Here is a 24,025-nt window from a genome sequence, read left to right as displayed (position 1 = left end):
TAATTTAATAAATAATTAAAATATTTACAAATAAAAATACTACTTTAAATTAATAATATTGTAAAAAATAACGGTGGTATAGTTATTAATAATTCAAAACAAAGTAGTAAATTATAGTAGATAAGAAAATAGTCATAAATGTCATCATTAAAATGTTAATATTTGCATAAGCTATTAATAAGGTTTTATATATTTATAAATGTCTATCATTAAAATTATATTGATTTTGCAAGTTAATTCACAAATCTTAGATCATTAAATTGCATGTTTCTAATATTGCAAAATATTTCAAAATAAAATTATTAGTTCGTTTTTAATATTAGCCATTAATAGAAAATATAATGAAAAATATTTATAGTAAACTTTGTAATTAAAAATAATTATTATTACAAAATGATAATGTATGATGAATGATATTAGTAGCAAACTATTAATAAATTAGTATACGTTGATAACAAAAGAAGTAAATTATATATATATATATATATATATATATATATATATATATATATATATATACCACTCAATTATTTTTATTTCACATCAAACTATCGAGTAATTTATTTAAGCACCAAAAGTTACGGATGCAGAAAATTTTGATCATTTGGTTGTTAGTTACTAATGGTGTAACCTTCCTAATTTGGCTTAGATGTTAGATTCGAATTCAGAAGATTATATTAGCTACAGTTCAAAGATAACATATTATAGATCACGAATAATAAAATAAATCGAATAATAAGCCTAAAGTGAATGTATAATTAAAAACTGAGCCGAGACCCACCTGATGTCGTGCCCGCACCCTAACCTAATGGATTATCTAAAAAGATGGAAATTAAAAGGGAGTGAGCTATGAAACTCAGTGTGAGTTCCATCACAAGATAATCTGTGTAATCGATTAGCATACAAAATCACACCTCATATAATAACTTGCAATAACAGTTTTGGAATATTGAATTAACATGTTGACATCATACACATATACATATATATCATCTCAGAAGTCTCAAAATCGTTTGCACATACTCTGTGAATGCAACACAGTTTTGAAATTAACAAAAAAGATCTTACCCCACGCTACACACCATAATAAGAGTTCCCTAGAACTCGTCCATCCCTATACACCAGGTTGTGGTTAAACCACATAAGTTGCAAGCTAATACGTTGTCAAATGGTTGTGAATACACAACATAATTGCAGATAAGAGCTGACAGATAATGAGTAGGTGAACCACCAATGTTGTAGGTTAATACGCTGCCAGATGGTTGTGAGTTCACAACATAATTGTATATGAAAGCTGCCAAATGTATGTGGATAAACCACCAGAGTTGCAAATTAATAATCTATGAGAACTTCCTCCTCAAATCTTCCCGCCCCATGCAATGCAATATGGCATATTTATAACAGATCAAAATGGAAGTGAATAATATGCTTATGATAAACCGATAAGGCAGGTATAACATACCCCTAACTAATCATTACAATAACATATGGCATACTTATAATGGTTTTGATTTAATGGTATCATAAGGCATGCTGTACATACATTCACAAATTTCGATACAATAAATTTATATATATTGTTCACATACCATGCATATAGGTATAATAATAATTCAATCATTCAGACCTTGGATTCTAACATTAATCATATTATTAGGGACTCAATTGAATACAATAAAACACTAAAAATAGTTCGGGAACCATTCAGGGACTATATTGCACAAAACATAAAATTTTAGGTAAAATTATTAAATCTGAGAATCAGAGGACACACGATTGTATGACCAGACCATGTAGGAAGCCCTGAACCATGTGGAGGGGTTACACGGTCGTGTGGCTAGGCCGTGTAATAAACTGAAGTCATGTGAAAATTGCAAAATTAAGCTATAAGGGAGACAGCTGTGTGGAGGGCCCTAGGCCGTATGAGAATCAAATTTCCTAGGGGTTTTAGAGGAAACATGGTCGTGTGAGGGGGTCATGTGGTCCACATGTGTGGCCCACACGCCCGTATGGCTAGCATGTGGCCTTATCCCGAGGCACGATTTGCCTCGATTCGCTTGTAAAGAAACACACACTTGTCTTTGGGATCTCGAGCGATGTTCCTTATGTTCAAGTTTGATTCGGGATACCTAAATCGAGTCCTTCAAATGCAAGAATTAATAATGATTTTCAAGATTTACCACGATTTTCAAGAATTCAAAAAGAAACCGTAAAAGATTTTATTAATCTGGTGGAAGATCAGTGTTGGGACCATGATATTACAAAATACGAAATTCAATTGACAAAACAAGGCACTTACCAATTATTGTCAAGGTTAGAGATGAAATTGAAAGCGTTACGCTAAACTGATAAGAAGAACGAGTTGAACGGAGATTGGTTTCAGATTTAAGATGCAAAAATATTTTCAATAATGTAAAAAAATATTTGCAAAGGAGAAGATGGGAAAGAATAGAGAGAAGAAATAGGAAAAAGAAAGTAAAATTTTATTTTAATTGGAAAAGAAAACTAGGTTGTTGACAACGAAAAGAAAAGATATGGCAAGAGTGTGAATAAAACCTAGAATTTCTAAAATATGAGGTGGTAATTAACCATCAAATCTAATTAACTTATTAGTTATTTATTTCATCCAATCCTATATATTTTGGAGTGTTACAAATAGTTTAATGATGTGATAATATAACATCATCTATCAAACATTAAATGACATTGTCATAATGTTTTACATGCCACGTGGCAAGACCCACGTAGCATAAGTTTTTTTCAAAGTTTTCTATTCAGGTAACCTAATGTTGAGAAGTTTACAATTTGGTCATTAAAATTTATAAAATTATTGATATACTTTTTGAGATTATGAAATTTTCAATTTCGATTAGAATTTCTTGATTGATTAAACACTTAAATATTTTATATTTTGGATATCAAATATTTCAAGAAATTAATTTTAACAGTTTGGATAATTAGATTTATTCAACATGCATTATAGTTTACAATTGTTAATATTTATAATTACAAAGTTTACTACCAATATTTTCTATTGTTTACTAATCATAAAAATTAAAATTAAATCAATATAAAAAAATATGTAAACAATAAACCACTAATAATGAAATACATGACATGATCACATAAATTCCATCTTATTCTCTTTTCATGAATTTATTTATTATCAATTAGTTAATTTAATCTATTTTTCAATTTATCCCATGTCAACTTAAAGTTCAGCTCTTATCTAATTGCAAGAATTAAAAAATAATTAAACTTAAATTTCAAGGATTCTAATGATATATAAAATTAAATTAAAATTATAAGAGAATTTATATAATTAAATAAAATTAAATAATTTTAATAAAAAATTTTCCATATAAAAAAAGTAATATACTTTAAAGTTAAAAGGATATTTTAATCAAGCACTTTAATAGTTTTTAGAGTTGGCTTGTCGTAAATATGAAGAAACAACAATTTTTTCTCTCCTCTTTGATTTCTCTTCATCCTTCCTATCGTTTTCAGAAGGTTTAAATATGTTAAAAGATCCATCTTAGGGCCATTTACCAATAAAAGCTTAATTTTTTATAAATTTACCGAAATGGACCCGGTATTTTATTATTTACCGGAATGGACCATTTTTCGGCAAATTGCGTCCACGCCGGTATGATGTCGGGGCGTGCCGAGAGAAGACATGTCGGTAGCGCTTTGCTTGACGTGGCAACAAATCGCGCCCTCGAGGGGCGATGAGTTGCCACGTCAAGAAAGCGCTACCGACGTGGCGCCATTTCTGATTTGTAGGTTTTTGGATTTTAGGGTTTAAGGTTTTAGGGTTTTTAAGATTTTTAGGGTTTTAGAGAAAAAAGTAAACAGATTAGCCGCGCCCACGTGTACGCGCTTCTTTATGGAAACATCTGCCCTTGAATCTACAAATGTTGAGCATGCATTCACTGAAATACTAACTCAAATACATCATGTGATCAGTCGAAAAGGACTCGAATGAGGGAATGATCAAACAACATTGCCGAAGGGACAAACCATCAATGTCGCTCTCGGGATGATGTTTCAAATTGTGAAGAAAGACTACCGCATTCGCATAATTGTTAGATGATTCCGAGTGTCCAAATTTGCTTCCTCATTAAGCACAAGCTTTCCTCACCGTGATCTTTCTCGAGATCTTTCGTTGAAGACGAAGAAATCACAGCATTCCAGGGATTTTCTTATAGTTTGTTTAGACAGATCTAGTTTTAGCATTTTAAATGATTTTCATTAGTTGTGGAGAATAAATTTTAAATTAGCTATCATAATGTTTTGTATTTTCAAAGGAGTATTTTATGTAATATAACAAATAAATAGGGATAATTTAGATATTATAAATAATTTAAATAATTTAGTGTAACTATATACATGAAATTTCATTAGATGGGTAAGTCGCGGCCACGTCAGTACGCTTTGCTGAGTGGCAACAAATCGCCCCTTTGAGGACGCGATTTGTTGCCACGTCAGCAAAGCGCGCTAACGTGGCCGCAATTTCCTGGCACGTCCCCTGACATCGCGATGACGTGGACGCAATTTGCCAGAAAAAGCTCATTCCGGTAAATAATAAAATACCGGGCCCATTTCGGTAATTTAAAAAAAATAAGCTTTTTTTGATAAATTGCCCTCCATCTTACCCTTTTAAATTTTAATTTTTATCTCTATATTTTTTTCTGATTTAAAAATATTAGTCCGTCTCTCCAATTTTTCCCTTTAAAATTAATAATATCAAAGTAAAAATAATAATTTGGTCCTTACCCTTTAAAATTACATAATAAATTTTTAAAATTATTTTTTATATTTTAAATAAAAACATAAAATTTATATTTTTTAAATTCAAAAAATTATAATTTTTTTAAATAAAATAAAAAAACATGAAAAATTAAAAAAATCTAAAATTAAAAAAAATAAAAATTTCCAAAAACTCAAAATTGTTATCTAAATCGGACCGGTTGGACTGAGAACCAGTTGGGATATCAGTCTGATGAGAGGCAAAAGAATCAGCTGACCCGCAAACATGGTATAGATTGGTAGAATCAAACTAAAAATTTATTGAATCTACAGTTGAACCAATTTTAAACTGGTATGACCAATTGATTCCCAAAACGACCGATATAACCGGTTCAAAACAAATAAATTATTAAAAATAAAAAATTATAAAAATCGATTCAACTAGTTTTTAGCCCGGTTCAACCAATCCGTACTGGTTCGGGGGTTAATTGTTTTTAAAATTTTAAAACTATTTTACCTCCAAACATTTAGAGTTTTTTGTCAATTTGGTCATTACCCTTTAAAAGTACAAAAAAAATTAATTTTTTTTAAAATTTTTTCTTTTTTAAATAAAACATAAAAATTTATATTTTAAAAAGATCAAAATTTTATATTTTAAAAATAAAAATACATAAAAAATAAAAATAAAAAAACTCTTTAAAATTCAAAATAAAAAAAACTTAAAAATATAAAAAAAAAAACTCCAAAGTTCATTGTTATTAGAGGTGCTCATGGGTCGGGCGGCCCGGCCCGGCCCGATGGTCCGCCCGAAATATGGGAGGGTTCGGGTAAAAATATAGGCCCGAAATATGGGTTTGGGCAAAAAATGAGGCCCGTTTTAAAAACGGACCGGGCCTCGGGTAAACTTTTTTGGTCCGGTCCGTCCAAGGCCCGGCCCACTGGCCCACATTTAATTTAATTAATATATTTTTTATTTTTAAAATTTATTATATGTCAACTGTCATTAATACATTTCCCATTTCCTTCCTTCCCATTTCCCCGACCCCAGATAAATCCCTAACCCCTTCTCTCCCTTTTTTTCCCCAAATCGGAAATCCACCTCCACCTCCACGACTCCACGCCACGGTGCTTCTAGCCTTCTTCGTCTTCTCAAAGGTGAGTTTGCTGTTAACCTTTGAATTAGTTTTTGCTTTGTGCTTTTTGATTTTATTTTTATTCAATCAGTTCCTCACTCTCTTTCAATGGCATCTGCTAAAATCACCATTTGTGATGAACTTCTTAGGCTCACTCTCTTATATGCTTATTCCTGTATCTAAGTTCGTTTGTTTGCAGTCCAAATCAGGGATTCAAAGCCAATAAATCCTTGTAGGCTTATCCTTCCTCGTATCTTGTAATATGATGAACATAAAAAAAGAGGGGACTCCCCTCTTGACTTTTGAGTTAAAAGAAGAAAATGACTGATTTTAGCCAGTAAATCCTCGTATTTTGTCCTTCCTCGTTTTCTAACAAGATGATTTCAGTGCATTTTTTTTGGGACATGATGCACAGTATGAATTACTTGTTTATTTTGAAATGGTTATCTACTTTAAAACAGAGATTTTCTTATTTTGAAAAATGTCATCAGTAGTAAGTGAAATATGTTCCAATTGAGGGATTATCTGAGAAGTCAACACCCAAAAATGATAATATATTAGACTGTAACTTTGCTAGGAATTGGGCTTACATTATTATTGATATTGTTTGAATTATTAAATTAAGGAGTAATGATATAAAGATTAAGTGACTAAAGTATTCATTGCCAGAACATATATTCAAATACTCACAATTTAACTCATTCTTATAAACAATTTTAGCTTCAAAATCAACATAAGAGTCATGAATTCTTGCTTTGTTTTCAGCAATTCGGAGAATCTTCTGCTTAAGATTTTTAGACAAATTGAGTAAATCTTGCATGGTTATCAACTTTGGTTATAATTCAACTTTGATGAATTATAATTTAAAGTATATTGGTTGAATAAATTTAAAGTATGAATGATTAATATACTGTTTTAATGTTTGAACATATAGGTATATACTTATATAGGCCTTTGCATTTAGTTAAAGTATGAATGGTATATAAGTATATACATAAATGTTATTGAATTTAGTTGAAGTATAAAGTTTATATATATATATATATATATATATATATATATATATATAAGGTTTGAATTCACACATGTATATACATGTATAAATTATTGGTTTAATCAAAGGTATGTATATATATGTACATAAGGTTCGAATAAATGCATAGGTATATACATGTATAAACCTTTGGATTGGATTTATAATATGTATATTATACTTGTTTAAGTAGTTTCAATAAGCATGCAAATATATATATGTATATTCTTTTGTATCAATTAAGATATGTCATTATATAAGTATATGAGGTTCGATTATATATATATACGTGTATAAGATCTAGTTTTGAAGTTTAGTATGAATTGATATATGTATATGTTAGTTTCAATATGTATATATTTACATGTATAATTTCTTGTATTGAAATCAAGTATGAAATTATAATACAGTTTGATTTTGTCAAGTATGAGAAAAAACACCAGTCTCTCTTGACCTTGAGATCACAAACTTGAAATGATTTTTTATTTTTATTCTCTTGATCTTTTCTATTTTTATTTTTAATTTAATAGTCTTATACAGAATTTTTTTATTCTTCTAGTTTCAAGATTGAAAAATGTTGCAATTGTTAAAAGATTTGATGGTTTCCTTTGGCTGTAAAAACACTTGCAGGTCTTTTCCGTTGTAAACTAGATGCTGATGAACGGTGTAAAATATTACATAGCAATTTTTGGGACCTACTTGATGATACATGCAATATTCTTCCAGCATTCAAATTGAGTTATTATTATCTTTCATCCTATTTAAAGCGTTGCTTTGCTTATTGTTCATATTTTCCTAAACATTATGAATTTTAAATAGAAAAACTCATTCGTTTGTGGATGGCTACTTCAAAGATTTGAGATAGAGGTCAGTTTTTTAACATTCCAGATTTTAAAGCAAAATGGGCCGAGCCGGGCCCGGGCTTCATATTTTCTCCACGGGCAGGCTTGGGCAAAATTTCAGGCCCACATTTTGGGCCGGGCCCGGGCTTAGCAATTGGGCTGAAAATTTTTTTCAAGCTCGGCCCGAACCCGGCCCGGCCCATGAGCACTTCTAATTGTTATCTAAATTGGACTAGTTCAACACAGAACCAGTTGGGATATCAATCCGATGAGAGGCAAAAAATTGGTTGACCCAAAAACATGGTATGGACTGGTTGAACCAAGCTAAAAAAATCGATTGAATCGACAGTTAAACCGATTTCAAGCTAGCCTGATTAATTGGTTTCGAAAACGACTGATCCAACCAGTCCAATGCAAATAAATTATTAAAAAATTATAAAAATCGGTTCAACTAGTTTTTAGCCAGATTCAACTAGTCCGTACCGGTTCACGTGTTAACTAGCTTTTAAAATTTTAAAACTATTTTAGCCGTCAACGTTTATAATTTTTGTTGTCAATTTGGTCCTTACTATTTAAAAGTATGTAATTTTTTTTTAAAAAAATTAACAAATTTTAATTTTCTAAAAATAAAAAATATATGAAAATTTTAAAAAAATATATAAAAATTTAATATTATTTAAACCGGATCGGATAGGTTGGATCAAGAACCCAGCTGGGGTATCAATCCAATGAGAGGTAAAAAATTAGCTAACCCGCGAACTGATACAAACTTGTTGAACCGAGTTAAAAAATTAGTTGAAATAATTTTTATAATTTTAATTTTTAATATTTTATTTGCTTTGAGTCGATCGGACTAGTTGTTATAGGAATCAATTGGTCAGACCAATTCGAAATCGATTCAAGTAGTTTTTAGCTCGGTTCAACTAATTTGTATTGGTTCGCAAGTCAACCATTTTTTTACTTCTTATTGGATCGATACCCGAGCCGATTCCCAATCCAATTGGCCCAAATTAGATAATAATGAATTTTGGAATTTTTTATTTTTTGAATTTTAAAGAGTTTTCATTTTTCATAATTTAAAAAATTATAGATTTGTAAAATTTTATAATTTTATTTAAAATATGAAAATTTTAAAAGGTAAAAATTAAATTAACAAAAACAGTTAATGTTGAGTGCTAAAAACGTTATTCAATAAGTCAAAATCTCTTTGCATTGTGGTTTTTCTCTTTTAATCTTAAACAAACAGTCTTGAAGTGTCAGAATGAGTAAAAAAAAACAACAAATAGAAAGTCGAATCAATGACGTATCGATTCAATCTGCAATAGAAGAGACGATGCAATGAATATGAAATATTGTTTTATTTCTAGAGTTCATACAAAATACAATAACGATCCCAGATTTTATTTTAAACAGGATTCAAATCCAAAGCTGTTTATTCCAACATAACTTAAACAGAAGTAGGGATGTTAATACAATCTGAATGGAAGAGATCTTTTTGCTCTCTATTGCAAACTTCATATATTTCATATGAACAAATTTAAGATAAAACAACATAGAGATTTCCAACACTGGATGGCCCTGCACTGCTTTATATTTTCATACAAACTATTCTATGGTCTTCCACTAACAAAACATAGATTACTCAACATATTTGTAGCAGCATTTCCATCCCTTGTCTATCGGACTCCAAGTACAAGTTTTGCAATCTATGCCGGTTATTCAAACATAGGTAGCTCCAAACTGCATCTATATTGGGTATGTAGGGCTTAGAGAGCTTGAAAAACTGCAACAAATGCTTGGGGTGGCAACGATCAAATGCGTATAAGATAGCTTATCTTCTCGGGTAAAAGCTGTTACAGGGGTTGGGGACGTGTCTGAACCACGTAAATATCTTTTCCAAGAACACATCCTTCCACATCCTGCGGGCAGCCAAACTTCCTCTCCAGGAAAAATCCAACTGCAGATAGACGCTGACTAAGCTGTTGACGAAATACCGGATCAACCGTCAAGGGTTTTTTGCTGTAGTCTACTGTCAAACGGATTACTTCCCCATCGGCAGGACTTGCACCTGATACCACCATCTCCTCACTAAAATTTGCAAATGCTACTGTTTTCACAAGCCCATCAAACTTCCCAGAAGATAAACGCCATGGTGTGCCCCTAGTTCCTGATGCGAGGGTTTCACCCAGCCCTGGTGCAATCTCAGCCTCAACATAGTTATGGTCATGATCTGTTGGGCTGAGTGTGTGGAGTACGAATGAAAGATCAGGTGCAAGCATTTCCTGAACCAGGACTGCCATTGTAGCATCTTTCTGGGACACACCAGCAGCTCGCCGACTTAGTACTGCTCTTCGTGTATAGAGCGAGGCCCATACTTGGCTGACAGCACTGGCAAAAACAGTTGGATTTGAAGGACTGACATTTGGGATGGATTCATAAAGTCCAGCAGCTGACATCCCCGCCAAATCCTCAACATTGGCACTTGAACGAACAATTAAGCGTACATTGCCTGGAAATACTCTCATTATGCTATCAATTAGGTCTTGTGGGGGCTGTACGGAAGAGACCAGCTGCTGGAGTTGGTGGCATAAATTATCAAGTTCACCATCCTCCAGACGTGCTGTTTCAATCTTTTCTCGAAGAGACATGAATGTTTCCATGGATTTGTTTTGCTCTAAAGCCCATTCCATGGAGCCAAATGGAATAACTACTCCAGCAGGAACACGAAATGACGCTGGCACCCCTAGGTCACTGTAGACTGCAATAAAGAAACAAAAGAAAAAGATGAAAAAGAAAATCATGCAGAACAACATATAGATGTACAATTATAACACAGAAGATGAAGGTCCATACAATGATAACAGATGAATTTATCAAAAAATTAGGTGGTTTATTAAACAAAAAAAAAATCATTGATTCTTATTCATATATAAATACTTCTTATGATCAAAGACTAATGAAGTTAGCTGCCAAGAACAAAAAGTTACCCTTATCAGAAACTGCAGCCAAGGAAGCTAAACGGCCACAAGCAGCTGCCTTTGCTCCTGAAGTTTGTGCATCTGCATCAGCAAGCAGTATAAGTCCAGCTGAAGAACTACCCTGTATAAAGAACCATTATCAGTTTGATTACTAACATAAAAAATAACTGTGAGATTGCTAGTTTCTTGCAACCTAAGATAGAAGAGAGAAAACCTTGCCTTATTGGAGTAAGAGGCTTTAGGAGACAACCCTGTCAAATCAGGAGGACCACGCATATAAACAGCAGATGAACCATTAGTTGAAAGATTTTTGGCAACAGAATCAGCATCACGATCATCTAAAGAAGATGGACTTATGCTCACACCACTTGACGATGCCTCCAATCTTCAAAGAATTTACAAAATCAAGAAGCAAACAAAACAAACCATTCAACTGTTAGACTCAATGGTATATAGAGCTTAGAGCTAGCTATTGTTAGTTGATTGATGAGAACAAACATTGACTATACTGCAGAAAAGTTCAGAAACAACCTCACACATTTTCCTTCAAGCTTTTGTATATAAGAAACTTTTTCTTCATCTTCACATGTAACAAAGATGACCTTTTCCTGAACAAAAATATGTACTTTATCAGTATGTCATCTACTAATCAATGTTTCCATCACAAATTCTATGGTAAAATTAATATCATAAGAGGAAAGAACTTGCTTGTCTGGCCCTAACACCAAGATGAGATAAGTGAGGCAGCTCCTGCAAAAGTACAACTCCTGCAATATTAGATCCAGCTGCTGTCACCTGCAACATATAAATGAGATTACATGATCACTTTGCTTGTAAACGAGAAAATGGTAATAATATTCAAGGATCAAATAAATAGCTAACTGGATGGCCCAAAACAACAACAACAAAAAATAGCTAACTGAAAACTATCTCAAACCTCCTCATCTCCATCAGCTTTATTAACCACAAGAATAACAGGTCCTTCTAAAGATGATGGCAGCAATCCAGGGACAATGTTCTCAACCTGAAGCAAAAGTAATTTAGCATCACATGGAACTCAAAAATTTGCAGAGGTACACACGTAATAAAGGGGCACAATTTCACATGCATTTATTGGAATTTGGAACAATTAAAGTTGACATCAGATTATCAGATGACAAAGTTTAATGTCATACAATGTTGATAGTCTTACTGTGAGGAGCTTGGTGCAACACCTGCTAGTGACATTGTTTGGGATTTAGTTCTTCTTTGATTCAGATTTTAGCAGGATTTGATTTATCAGAATTTACTTATTAGTTTAAACAAAAATTTCCTGATAAACAAGGATTTCTTGCTGTCATATTTTAGCTTGAATGAAACTAGGGTTTTGGATCTTATTTCCTAAATTTAAACCTCTATTTAAGAGGAAAATTATTAATGAATAAAGAAAGTTAAAACTTAAAAGTTCCAATAAATTATAGGAAACTCCCTTGGAGTTCCAAGGTAGGCAACTCCCTCACAGTTCCACAACTATAGGCAAAAATAGGAGTTGGAATAAGGACAAAGACCCTTTCTTGGGATCTAATTTTGTGTTAATTCTCAGGTAACTCAATCAATAACTCGGGAACTTAACCTATGTATTTGACCCCTCTTTTTTGGTTGAGTACAGGTTGTGCCAGTGGTTCTTTTCTAGTGGCTAAAAAACATTAAAAAACATCATCGAAAAAGAAAATTTGAAATCCTGGAATTTTGAATTATTTATATTTTTTAAACTCTAAAGCCAAGATCTAAGTAAACATCCTTAAGTCTCGTCAATACCAAATAATATTTACTTTTGGTTAGCCCCGAAAGATATTATTATAGCCTGTAGGACCATTACCAAATATTGCTATATTTTGAGAGACTAAAAGAACCATGTTGCATCAGGAATCAACCGTAACTGGACATCACCGTTCTATTACTTCTCTATTTTTAAAATCCAACTAAGAATTTTTTAGATAGAAGTTAAATATTTTTGTGCACCCAACTCAGGGATAGTTGCAATTAGGACAATGCATGTTGTCTTATTTCACTAACTTATTTTCAATTGCAAAAACATAACTAGGATTTACTTCCTAATGTAATGTGCCTCTTTGATGCGACAATGTTATGGACTCAGAAGGAACGGATTGAGCGAGACAAGGTGTAATAATAAAATCTCGTCAGTTGCATTAAAGTGATTGAGGTACCTGAACCAATGTTCCGGACACCACTCCTGGAACAAGGACATCCCACCCTTCAGAACCAAGTGCTGTTCTAACAGCTTTCAGGAGAAGGGAACAAAGTTTTGAAACCTGAAAAATCACCCTACAAATGAAAATTTCAAGTTAGGAAAATAGAAAATAGTAAACTACACACAAGTAATATGATTTTCTCCCTGCAGCTTAACTAGCAAAATCTCACAAACATAAAGAGCAACATTATCAGGGAAGTCATAAGATAAATGTTACCATACCCAGCTCGGATCTCAGCTTCAGCATATGTCCTTATGCTGTTCTCTGGAATTCCAAGAGCTTTCCCTAGCATCTTCAAGATTGACCAAACAATTTCTTAGGATTCCGGTTCATCTATAAGCCTTAAATTAAGTTACTGATGATATAAAGCTGCACCAGTGGAGGTTGGAGCATTGAGGAACAAACTGATCTATATATTGAAAATTGCTTATTCTTCCAGAGTATATCTGACATTGCCTCTAAAGGTTGCAATATAAACAATTCATTAACTTTAGCAGTAAACGAATTTAAACAATTGGTTCCGTAGAAAACATTTGTTAAGCTTACATCAATCTCAAGTATTTACATTCACAAAAGTTTCATCATATAGCACAAAACTTTGCTTTTCACAAGAACATTTCTTTACCTGCACTTTTTGAGGGAATAATTGGAGAAGGACTTCAGAATATTCCTCAGTCAGCCTCCTTGATCTGTCAAGTGTAGCTTTGAGTCTTAATGCCCAGATTCTTTTGCCATCTTCACTTCCTTTATAATAAACAAAAGGGGCCCAGAAAATGAAATAAAGCAATATAAGGAGAGCTATTCTACTGAACATGAAATATTTTTTCCAGAGTTAAGAGATAAAAGGATAATAAAGGTACCTTCCTTCGCAAAGAGACCTTTCTCTTGCCAGGCAGTAAGCTCATTTTGAATAGCAGCACATTCTTCAGGTTTCCAACCAGATAAACTAAGCTGATGAACACCCACAATTAAGGCACCAAGTGGATCATTCCAAGAGCTTATGTTCTTTGATTCCAGATTATCTGCAAACCAATTGGCCCCTCCCACAGCTTCAAGCATGTTGAGTAGCCTAATTCAATGCAAGTCAGAACTGCATGAATGAGAAAAATGGAGAAAGAAGAGCATAAAACTAAAAGTAAAACCTATTGCTTGCAGCATCTAACTAGAAACATGGGAAACCAGAACGTGCAGTGTTTCTGTTTCCACAGAAATCTTGAATAATTTTTCACTAGAAATGCAACAAAGGCTTTCTGTTGAGGCTGAATAAATATGAAGTGCATGACCATGATCACCTTTTATAAAGCATCCACTATCTGCAGGTTTGGTTGCAAGGTAGAGCATATCTCTAGCTTTTTGCATGATTTGCAGATTCGATGTATGAATACCAAGAAGCTAATGTCTATTATGTGATAAAAAATGAGCAACAGTAACTTTCAGGTCTGAAATTAGAAACTCAGTTTAACAACCCAACCAGCCCAATAAAAACATGAAATAGCTTTTTCTAGCTTCAGTTTATTGCCCTTAAGATTGTCAAAACTCATTAATGTGACATCACTCCATCCTATTAATATGATTTCTGATATCAAACGTGAATATCTACTAAAATTATTCAAGGAAAATAATATAGACAAGTGACATAGGACATCAAGAGGCACTGCCTCAAACTGACAAGAATTTGGCAAGTAAAATGATAGGTTAATTAGAATTTGGGCAAAAATACTAAGATTGGAGGTTAAAACAACAAGGACGCTAAAAGAAAAGTTATGGTTTATAAGTGGAATGTTCAGAATTTAAGAAGAAATGAAGAAATTAAAATGCTATCCAGTGGCTGTTTTGATCCTGTGAAGGTACAGTTGAGCAACAAATTAAGAGTTTTAGGCTTTAGTGTTGGCAGTTGAAGTTATTACGGTTGGGGTTAGTTTCTAGTAGAGCAGATAGAGAACAATGTAGTAAATTAACAGACAAGAAAGAAGAGAAAAGATATAGGACTCAGAACGACACCCTAAAGCCACATAAAACAATGTCCACACTCAAAATCTTCTTGGAAATTAATCTCGACTTTTCCTAACCGCTTTGTTTTCAGCATGAAGAAGTTCTGTTGTATTGGTTGGAGTCATCCCATGTAAACACAATCTTACAGTAAACAAGTGGATAAGATGCCAATGGTTCATTTGAACTAAGTATGACATAACTCATTCACCATATATCTGGAATATTTCTAAAGAGTTGTCTGTCTTTACAAGTTCAAGCATATCAAGTATCAAAAGCAGACCAAAATTTTAGATATATACCTGCTTAAGAGGACAAAGGAATAGTCCTCAAGACCAATCTCACATAGTCGCCACTGATAGTTGCACACAACAGCACCAGTTAAAACAAGCCACGAGTGCAAAAAGAGAAAACTTCAAGCTAAATTTCTGTTTATTTGAAGCTTGCTGAAAATTTAAAAAGAATGGACTGACCTTTTGGCGCATTGCTATTGCAGCATCAGGAGCATCATTTCTAAGACCACTTTCAAGACCCCTCACAATTACTTCTCTCAAAGCACCCAAAGATCGCATTGTCTTGATTAAATCCAAAATGCTACTCGATCCTTCTGCAGCATCCAGACTCTGGAAATATAAAAATGCCTCTTAGAAAAATGACCGCAATAAAAATTCATCGTCTAAAAATAAATAATTAGAACAAAGACTTTTCAACTATGAACTTCTTCTACGGGTTCTCAGTTGTATAACGAGCTTTTTTTCCAACTAAATGGGACTGGCTGCATGGATCAGAATCTGCTATCATATTCTATTTGGAAACATATCCAAGTAAAAATATTAAAGGAACTAAATGCATGTTTTTTATTCAACGATGAACTTTCTGTCAAACTCCATTAATCACTAGATAAAAACTCTAACTACAAAATCATAGCAATAAATAAAAAACAAGAGCAAACAATTACAAAGATACCTTTTTGCACTCCAGAAACATTACAAGAGCTGCAATGCCCCGTTCATCTAACGATTCTCTAATTGACTCAAGTTGCTCAGTGAGGCTGCAATAACATAAAATCCTAGATAGATGAATAAATGTCTAGCAAGGAGTTTTAAGAATCGAGACATAGCATCAAAAGAAGAATTGGACCACTCCATGAACTGGAAAACACAAAGTAATATGCATAGATAATACAAAAAGTTCAAAAGGTCAGCTACATTTATGCATAACTAAAGAAAGCAAGTAGGAAATCCACTCTGTTTGTTGCAGGCAACTTTACATGGTAAATTACAGAGATGAGTTAATAACTGATAGAGTGGGAGCTAAATTCAGATCTTGTAGCAGTAATCCAAGAATTTAATGGAAGTTTCAACAAGAACCATTAGAATTTCTAGAAGTTTACTTACAAAGAAAAAAGTCAATTTATTGTATCAGTATCATAGAGGACTTTATGCTACTGTAATGTTGCTTAATATTATCTTCAATGAGACTTTTTCATTAATGTATAACCCATGAAGGAAAGGAAAAGTAACAGCAAGAAATACTAATCATTCAAATTGAACCTTCCAGCATTGAAAAAATCTTTGAGTTCCAGATGGAATATCTTGAATTGTTCCACAAATGCTTCACTATATTGTCCAGGATCCCTGGTGATTCTTGCAAGCATTGCTTCTGTTGCAACTAAGTCTTCAGGGCCAGCATTTCGATGAAGCTTGTTCTGTATTGTATGCTTTATTTCTTGCTGGAACATATAAATTGAAATTTTAGTTAGTAATTTGAATTTCAAATTAAAAAAAGGGCAAACTACACTTGTAGTCATCCAACTATTGGTAAGTTTCTTTTTCGGTCACCGAACTATGAAAATTTACAAAATGGTCACCCAACTATTTGATTTTTTTCTTTTTTGGTCACCAGTTGTTAAATGACTGATGGAAAGATGACGTGGCAGCTTTTAAAATTGGCATAATAGTAATTTTAACCCTCAACATTTATACATTGTATCAATTTAGTCTTGATTGTAAAAAACTTAAACCCACAACGTTTACAAATTGTGTAATTTGGTCCTTTTTTTTTTTCAATTTTGCTTTTCTTTGTGACCCTTTCACCCAGAAAGCTAAAAAAATCTATCAACTAAATTTGATCAAAAATATACAAAAATGGAAACACCCGAAAACCCAAGATAATAATTTTCATCTTTTCTCATTCTTTTAAAATTAACCCTCAATGTCACAAATATAAGTAAAACTACAAAAAAAAAAGGACCAAATAACACACTGTGTAAATGTTGAGGGTTAATTTTTTTGAAATCAAGACTAAATTGACACAAGGTATAAATGTTGAGGGTTAAAGTTGCTATTATGCCAATTTTAAAAGCTGCCAAGTTATCTTTCCATCAGTACTTGAACGGTTGGTGACCAAAAATGAAAATTTTGAATAGTTGGGTGACCAAAAATGAAATTTACTAATAGTTGGGTGACTACCAGTGTAATTTACCCACAAAAATCGAGATGCCTGTGAAATCTGACCTTGAGGTCGTGAGGGATATCATTCCGGTGAGCAATGTCTCTAATTCGAGTAAGTGGGACAGATGCTGTAAATTCTGCCTTAAAAGATGGCAAACAAGGATGGATCTTGCGAATAACAAGCAATTCCTAGAATTTGGGAAGAAAAAGGTAACTGAGAAAATTATACAACATGATAGTCTGATATGCATCATATGATAAACAAATGTTGCCATTTAAAGTGCATGAGATTCGTCTTGTTTGTTCCTTTCCTCAAAATTTGGTGCTTGCAGCTAGAATAGTTACATATTCTAATTTCCTAAAATAAAAAGATTTAAGAAACATACAAAAATCAAGAGCAGACCAATCTGTAAAATAGGCTAATTTTAGAACAGAGGTATACTCTCACGAAGATGTGCAAACTCAATTATTTAAGAAACTAAGAGCAGCACTTTCTGTAAAACCGTACAAGGTCCAATCAAAGTACTCCTCCCAATTTTTTATTGAATCAACATAGGTGCCAGTGATTTTCAAATTTCAAAATACCATAAGCTTCAGCTACACCAGCTCTTTAGTCCATTAAAGCCTGAGACCAAGTAATTCGTGATAAGAAAAAATTTTAAGGACTACCAGACAACTTAGTGACAATTACAAAGAGCAACACACACATTTTTTATTCATTAGATAACACAATGTTTGTTAAGCTACTTGAATACGAACACTGAACTTATTGTCTACAGACACAGGTGTCAGCAGCTACTGTACCTTAAGTTCCTTAGGAACACTGAACATACTGTCTACCGATAAACTAAACAAGGAATCTTTTGTTTGGATCATCCATGTTTTGCTTAGGTTCTGACAAATTCAAAGACAAAGATAAGCACTACCTTATTCTCTTTTCTGCCAGAATGCACCTTACTCTCACTTTGCCAAAGTTCTTATAGTGATCCACCATAGAAAAAGTAAAAGAAAATACCTAAATAACATCTAACATGCCAGTTTCTATCATCCTGTGCTAAATGCCAATTTATCATCTAGATTGTCAAAAATGGTTACAAGCAAAAGTCTTTCGACCATGCTAAAAGGATGGATAAATCACATGTTAACATAAATTTGCCAAGCAAGACAAGTAGGGAAATAAACAAAGAGCAACGATGATATCAATCCTGATACATGAAAAGAAACATATAACCTATACTAGAGTGTATTTTTATTAATCTTGTTCAAAATGTAGTTTAAATTGGGCGAACCAGAATCCATGGAATTGAACCAAAGAACTGGAAAAGGTTATATTTTTTCACTAACACAGTTGAGAACTACAGTAGGATACATGACATCAAGCAATCCCATCCTGTGCAAAGCAAAGGACTAAAAAAAATTAATAAACATGAATAAAGACAGCAAACTGCAGCGATAGAGCACCTGAGGTGAAGAATCTTTCCTACTAGAGATTCGCTCTAATTCACGAAATATAAGCCTGGAAATCTCAGCATGTCTGTTTGGCCGGTGATGACCCCCATCTTCAAAACAAGGAATTTGCCCTGTGTTTATCCACTGTATAAAAAGAATATTTAAGAACAGTGTGGAAGAATATAAACACCAAAACATGCTGTCATAAAAGAAATGTAAATAACCTTCAGATAGATAGCAGAGCATATTAGAGCTTCCAACCGTTCCTCACTTTGCAAACTTCCAACTAATAGCTCACGAACCACTTCAAGCTTTCATAATAGGAAAAATAAATACAGAAAAATGTTATGGGCTGAAGAAGAAATATAAATCAAAATCATGATAATCGACCACAAAGATAGAAGTTTAAAAGCTAAGTCATGATTTAAAATAATAGGTGAACAACATTTGCATAAACAAGCGTTTTTATTTTTTAATTTTTTTTGTTCAGAAGATAGGCCAAGGAAGATAAGACATATTACATTACCATCTTTATAACTACCTATGTGCAAACTCCCATGCATCCAACTGCCACCACCCCAATGCCCGAAGAAAAAGAAATTCAAAAACTTTATGAAACAGGGAAGAATACTATTAGCAATATCCTAGTTCTTCAATTTTGAAATTATATTTAAATACATTCAAACTATCAGTGTCAGTTCATGGAAAGAAAATAATAATTCATGGTTTTTTCATTTCCTTATCCCCACAATTTGACACCTTCACAACTTCTACTGACCTGGCTTGAGGCATGACAACACCAACCACAGAACCACTGATGCATGATGCATGTACTATGATGAAGTGCCAGCATGTGAGCTAGATAGATTGAATGGAACTTCATACTCAGAGCTCATGAAAAAGGGTTTCAGCTAATATAAGGTTCAATGAAATTGGTATTCAACTAAATGCATTAACACTATCAAGCTACACATGTCCATAATGCTAAACATCATAAAATTATACTGTATGTGAAGTAAATTTCAAATTCAAGTGCGTGTATATATATTGATTATGACATTTCTAGAAATTTTTCTATGAATATGAATTTTGCAATCAACAAAATGACTATGTGCACCTTTCTCCACCAATTCCTTGCACTTTTATCACCTTCAACTAATTTCAAAGCCAACCCTTCAAGACCAGTCGTATCCCATCTCCTCTCCAATTCTCTGTTGTGATGTTCATTTGACCGCATGAAGGAAGCAGGCCTCCCTTGCCATTGTCCAACAAAAGGACTTGCCTCAACCTCCAAGGCATCAGTAGTAGATGTCGATTCACTATGACCAGCATCATCCACACTGTCATCATATTCTTCCGAACTTAAAGGCAATAATTCCAGCGTCTCCTCTGTGGAATTCCAGTGACATATCATCCCAAAACTTCCTCCCTGAGGCAGTTTCAGAACACGGTTATTTCCACCTTCCCATGCTACACTCTTGTCCTTACTAACAACCACAAATTTGAACTCAACAGACTCGCCCCCTTTCAACTCCAAGTCACATATCCATCCATCCTCACTCCAGTTCATAGGCACCTGCTTCTTCCAGGATCCCAATTCTTTTGTGGACCCCAAGATCACTACATGCTCACCAAATTGAACTTGGTGGTCTAAACAAATATTAAGCCCTACTTTGCCACTTCCAGACTTTGGTTTCACTTTCGTCCTCTTCTTCTTCTTTTCCTCTTCTCTGCTCCCAAAAAAAGAAACCCATTTTAGCAATCTCCAACCTCAAGAGGATTCGATACCATTTCATACAACCAATCAGGAAAAAACTATGTCATTAGATTTTTCAATCATAATAAAAGTAAAACTCAAACAACCTTTCCATTTGCAGACATTTCTCATCAGCAAAAGTTAAGTATAATTAAATATCAATAATGATAAGAAGGAGAAGGAGAGGCCTAGACAACGAAGGTTGTAAAAAGAAGAAGAAAGGAGAAAGGCGAAAAGGGTACCTAGTGGGAGTAGAGGAAACGGCGAAAACAAGAGAATGAGAGTGTTTATGGTGGCGGTTGATTCTCGGCGGAAACGGGAAAGGAAAGGAAATCCTGGGGCTGAAAATAGCAGCGTCGGGGAGGAATTTGAGTTGCTTCCGAGCTGGGATTTGAAAATGGAGTGAGCGTAGAGAAATAGAATCCATTGCTTCTTTTCCTTTTTTCTCCTTTGTACGTCTTGGGATTGAGATCTTGTGCTTGTATAGGCAGAGAACAAAGAAATGAATCACTGAATCATGGATTGGGATTTCTGGTCTCAATTGCTGGGTTTGCGCCACGTGGGATGCTCAACCCAATTGTCTATTTGTAAATTCCTACTCACGCATTTTTTCTATAATTAAATTAAAATATGACCAAGATCCAAGATATTTATACTTGAAATATGAGAATCCTTGGAAGATATTTATATTCATATAATTTAACTGTCTATTTTTATTATATATATATATATTTTTTTTTTTTTCAAGATGATGAATAAAATAAATTATATAAGTCAATTTCCATAATTAAATATATTTATTGAATAAAATAAAGTTTAATCGCTACTAGGATCTGTTTAGTTTTAAGAAATAATTTATTAAATTTATTTTAAAATAAATATAATTTTATCTTTATAATAATCTCATTCGATTGCGAGATTTTATCTATTATAGAAAGATGGTTGTTATGCACCTAAAACAACATACTATTATAGAGAAATAATCATTGTAAACTTACCTTAAAATAAACAAAATCAAAATACCTATAACATGGTGCATGCATTATTACTTTTGTGTATCTTTTATTTTACATTTTGCACATGATTAATTATGAAGTTCATAAATCTAACAAGTTCAATTAATCAAGATGAGTTATCAAATTAAATTAATCAATTAATTAGTTATTAGCTATTAAATTCAAGTAATCAATTGATAAGGTTATGATGTTCCAAATTCATATTAGAATATTTAATTATGGAACTTAATAGTTTATTGAATTGATATCTTTAACTCCATTTGTTGAAGATTATTTCATTTAATAAAGTATAATTAATAGATTTTTTCATGTGAAATTTAAATATTTTATGGAAATAATATTTTAGTTAAGATTATTTTTATTTAATAAATTGTAATTAATAGGTTTGCTTAAATGAAATAGCTATAATTTTACTTTTTAGACAGTATGTTGTTAAAGAGAACTGATTTAATAAAAAATGTCCTTCACAACTTTGACTGTTGCTTTTATAAGTGGATATAGAGAATTAAAATAAAAAAATTATTTTTACTAGAAACTTGGTTCTTATAACAAATATAAAGAATTTTATTTAATATTTTATTTATTTCATAAATATCATTGTTCCGAGATTGTTTTTAAAACTATCTTGATACTCATTAGTGTTAAGGTATTCCTTAAATAATTAAGATTGTTTCGCCCTTGAAATTATGGAGGGATTAAGAGATAACACCCAATTAAATACTCTAATGGACCCCTAAATCTAAATGATTTTTAAAAATTTAATAAGAGTTCAATATCAATGGGCTTCAAGGGCCATTTAGATTTCCCAATAGAATCCTAAGTTTAAACATTTTTTAATATAAATAAATATTGACACCTATAATCCTCAAATACCTATTTAAATACAATATTAAAACTCTAATTCTAAACTCTTAAAATTCCAAACATTTACTATTTTAAAATTTTAATGAATCCCAACATCAACGAGTGTCAAGGCCATTTAACGAACCATTAACCTTAAATTCTATAAATAATCTATTCCATTAGTTGATTTTTATAGAAAACTCAAAGGACCCTAGTATATACTCTATAATGTCCTACCTTATTATCTTTATTCTAAAATCTCTAAACCCAATATTCATAGTGAACTCTTTATTGAGATTACAAGGACATATTGTTTATGTTGCAACAAGAACAAATAAACTGCGAGTGCTATAAGCTCGAAAAAATTAGAAAATAAAAATGTTAGACAAGCAATTCTATAGTTACTTACATACTATTGGTTTCTTTACAATTAATTAATTTAGTAAGATGAGTTGTGTGTTGCACTTTCTTTCTGCTCCAGTTTAGCGTTAGAAACTTAAAGCTCATGTGTTTCATTTCTCATGCAACGAATGAACCATAGCACTAGAAGATATAGCACAACTAATGGGCCTTTATGTCGAGGGTTTTGCAATAACAAGAACTACTGAATTTGATTTACCAATAATACACATTGAATCATTAGACACTTTCTCGAATAAGAAGGATTATAATGGTGTTGGGCTTGGTGGAATAGATTTAAACTAGTACTTGTTATACTTCCATCCCTCAGACACACCTTTTGGGTGTCCACACCTCCGAATCATGTTTTGAAAGTCTCTTCGAAAACAATTCCTTGAACACACTCCTCACATTCACCTTTTGACTCCACACCACATAAGCCTTGCGCATTAACCGCCACTTTTGACACCAACTATCATATCCCATCTAAAGTGATTGACATCGTGTCTAATCACCATCCTAACTAGACCTACCGTGACAAATCACTTGACCAACTTTCTTGAGTCTCATCTATGAGAAGATGACACGTAGCACCTTAGAATCATATCTAAGGGTACATAAACCTTTACACTGTGTTTGGTTCAGTGTATTAGGTAATCCATTACTGACCGATTACGTGCCTATTACATTACGCCCCTATTCCGGCGTTTGGTTCGCTGTAATAGGTATTACGCGCGTAATACAATCCCGACCTAATCCCCAAATTCCTTATTTTTCTAATCCCTTCCCAAATCGAGTATTACACATTACGTCCGGCTTCCCTCCCCAAATTCCCTACTTTTCTAATCCCTTCCCTGTTTTACCGTACCTCCCTACCCGACCCTCTCCTCTTCTGTCCTCATAATTTCTCCTCCCATTTTCCCACTGCTTTCGTTGATGATTCTGTCCTCATCGTTTCTTCTCTCGGTCTCGGCTTTGGTTTTTGAGGTATGAATAAACTTTTCATTTCTTGAAGCATTTTACATGATTTTTTTTGTAATAATAGTTTTAGCCATTTTTTGAATGAGTTGGGTTATTTCTTAGAATTTTCCCTTTGCTTGTTTCTGCTTGTTCTATTTCTTCGTTTTTCTTTT

General features: G+C 32.8%; 1 protein-coding gene and 1 long non-coding RNA gene across 2 annotated transcripts; one reads left to right on the top strand and one right to left on the bottom strand.

The window, feature by feature from the left end:
• The first annotated feature begins 5,784 nt into the window (after window positions 1–5,784).
• On the top strand, window positions 5,785–7,760 carry LOC105774931 (uncharacterized). Its single transcript, XR_001127601.2, has 2 exons — window positions 5,785–5,904; window positions 7,546–7,760. It is a non-coding gene; the product is annotated as an uncharacterized LOC105774931 (long non-coding RNA).
• Window positions 7,761–9,096: 1,336 nt separating this feature from the next.
• LOC105776661 (phosphoglucan, water dikinase, chloroplastic) lies at window positions 9,097–21,230 on the bottom strand. Its single transcript, XM_052622876.1, has 19 exons — window positions 20,877–21,230; window positions 19,996–20,608; window positions 19,103–19,189; window positions 18,891–19,022; window positions 17,493–17,618; window positions 16,530–16,708; window positions 15,943–16,027; window positions 15,450–15,599; window positions 15,279–15,331; window positions 13,848–14,056; window positions 13,613–13,731; window positions 13,209–13,279; window positions 12,943–13,060; window positions 11,673–11,759; window positions 11,444–11,530; window positions 11,267–11,343; window positions 10,950–11,120; window positions 10,745–10,851; window positions 9,097–10,515 (listed from the first exon to the last, which is right to left on the bottom strand). The coding sequence occupies exons 1-19, from the start codon at window positions 21,059–21,061 to the stop codon at window positions 9,611–9,613; spliced, it is 3,561 nt and encodes a 1,186-aa protein (XP_052478836.1). The 5' UTR covers window positions 21,062–21,230; the 3' UTR covers window positions 9,097–9,610.
• Window positions 21,231–24,025: the final 2,795 nt, after the last annotated feature.

This window comes from Gossypium raimondii, chromosome 10 (genome assembly GCF_025698545.1).
Source record: "Gossypium raimondii isolate GPD5lz chromosome 10, ASM2569854v1, whole genome shotgun sequence".
NCBI classification, from domain to species: domain Eukaryota; kingdom Viridiplantae; phylum Streptophyta; class Magnoliopsida; order Malvales; family Malvaceae; genus Gossypium; species Gossypium raimondii.
The sequence above is the reverse complement of the archived record's forward strand: the minus strand, read 5'-3'. Positions and strand labels throughout refer to the sequence as shown.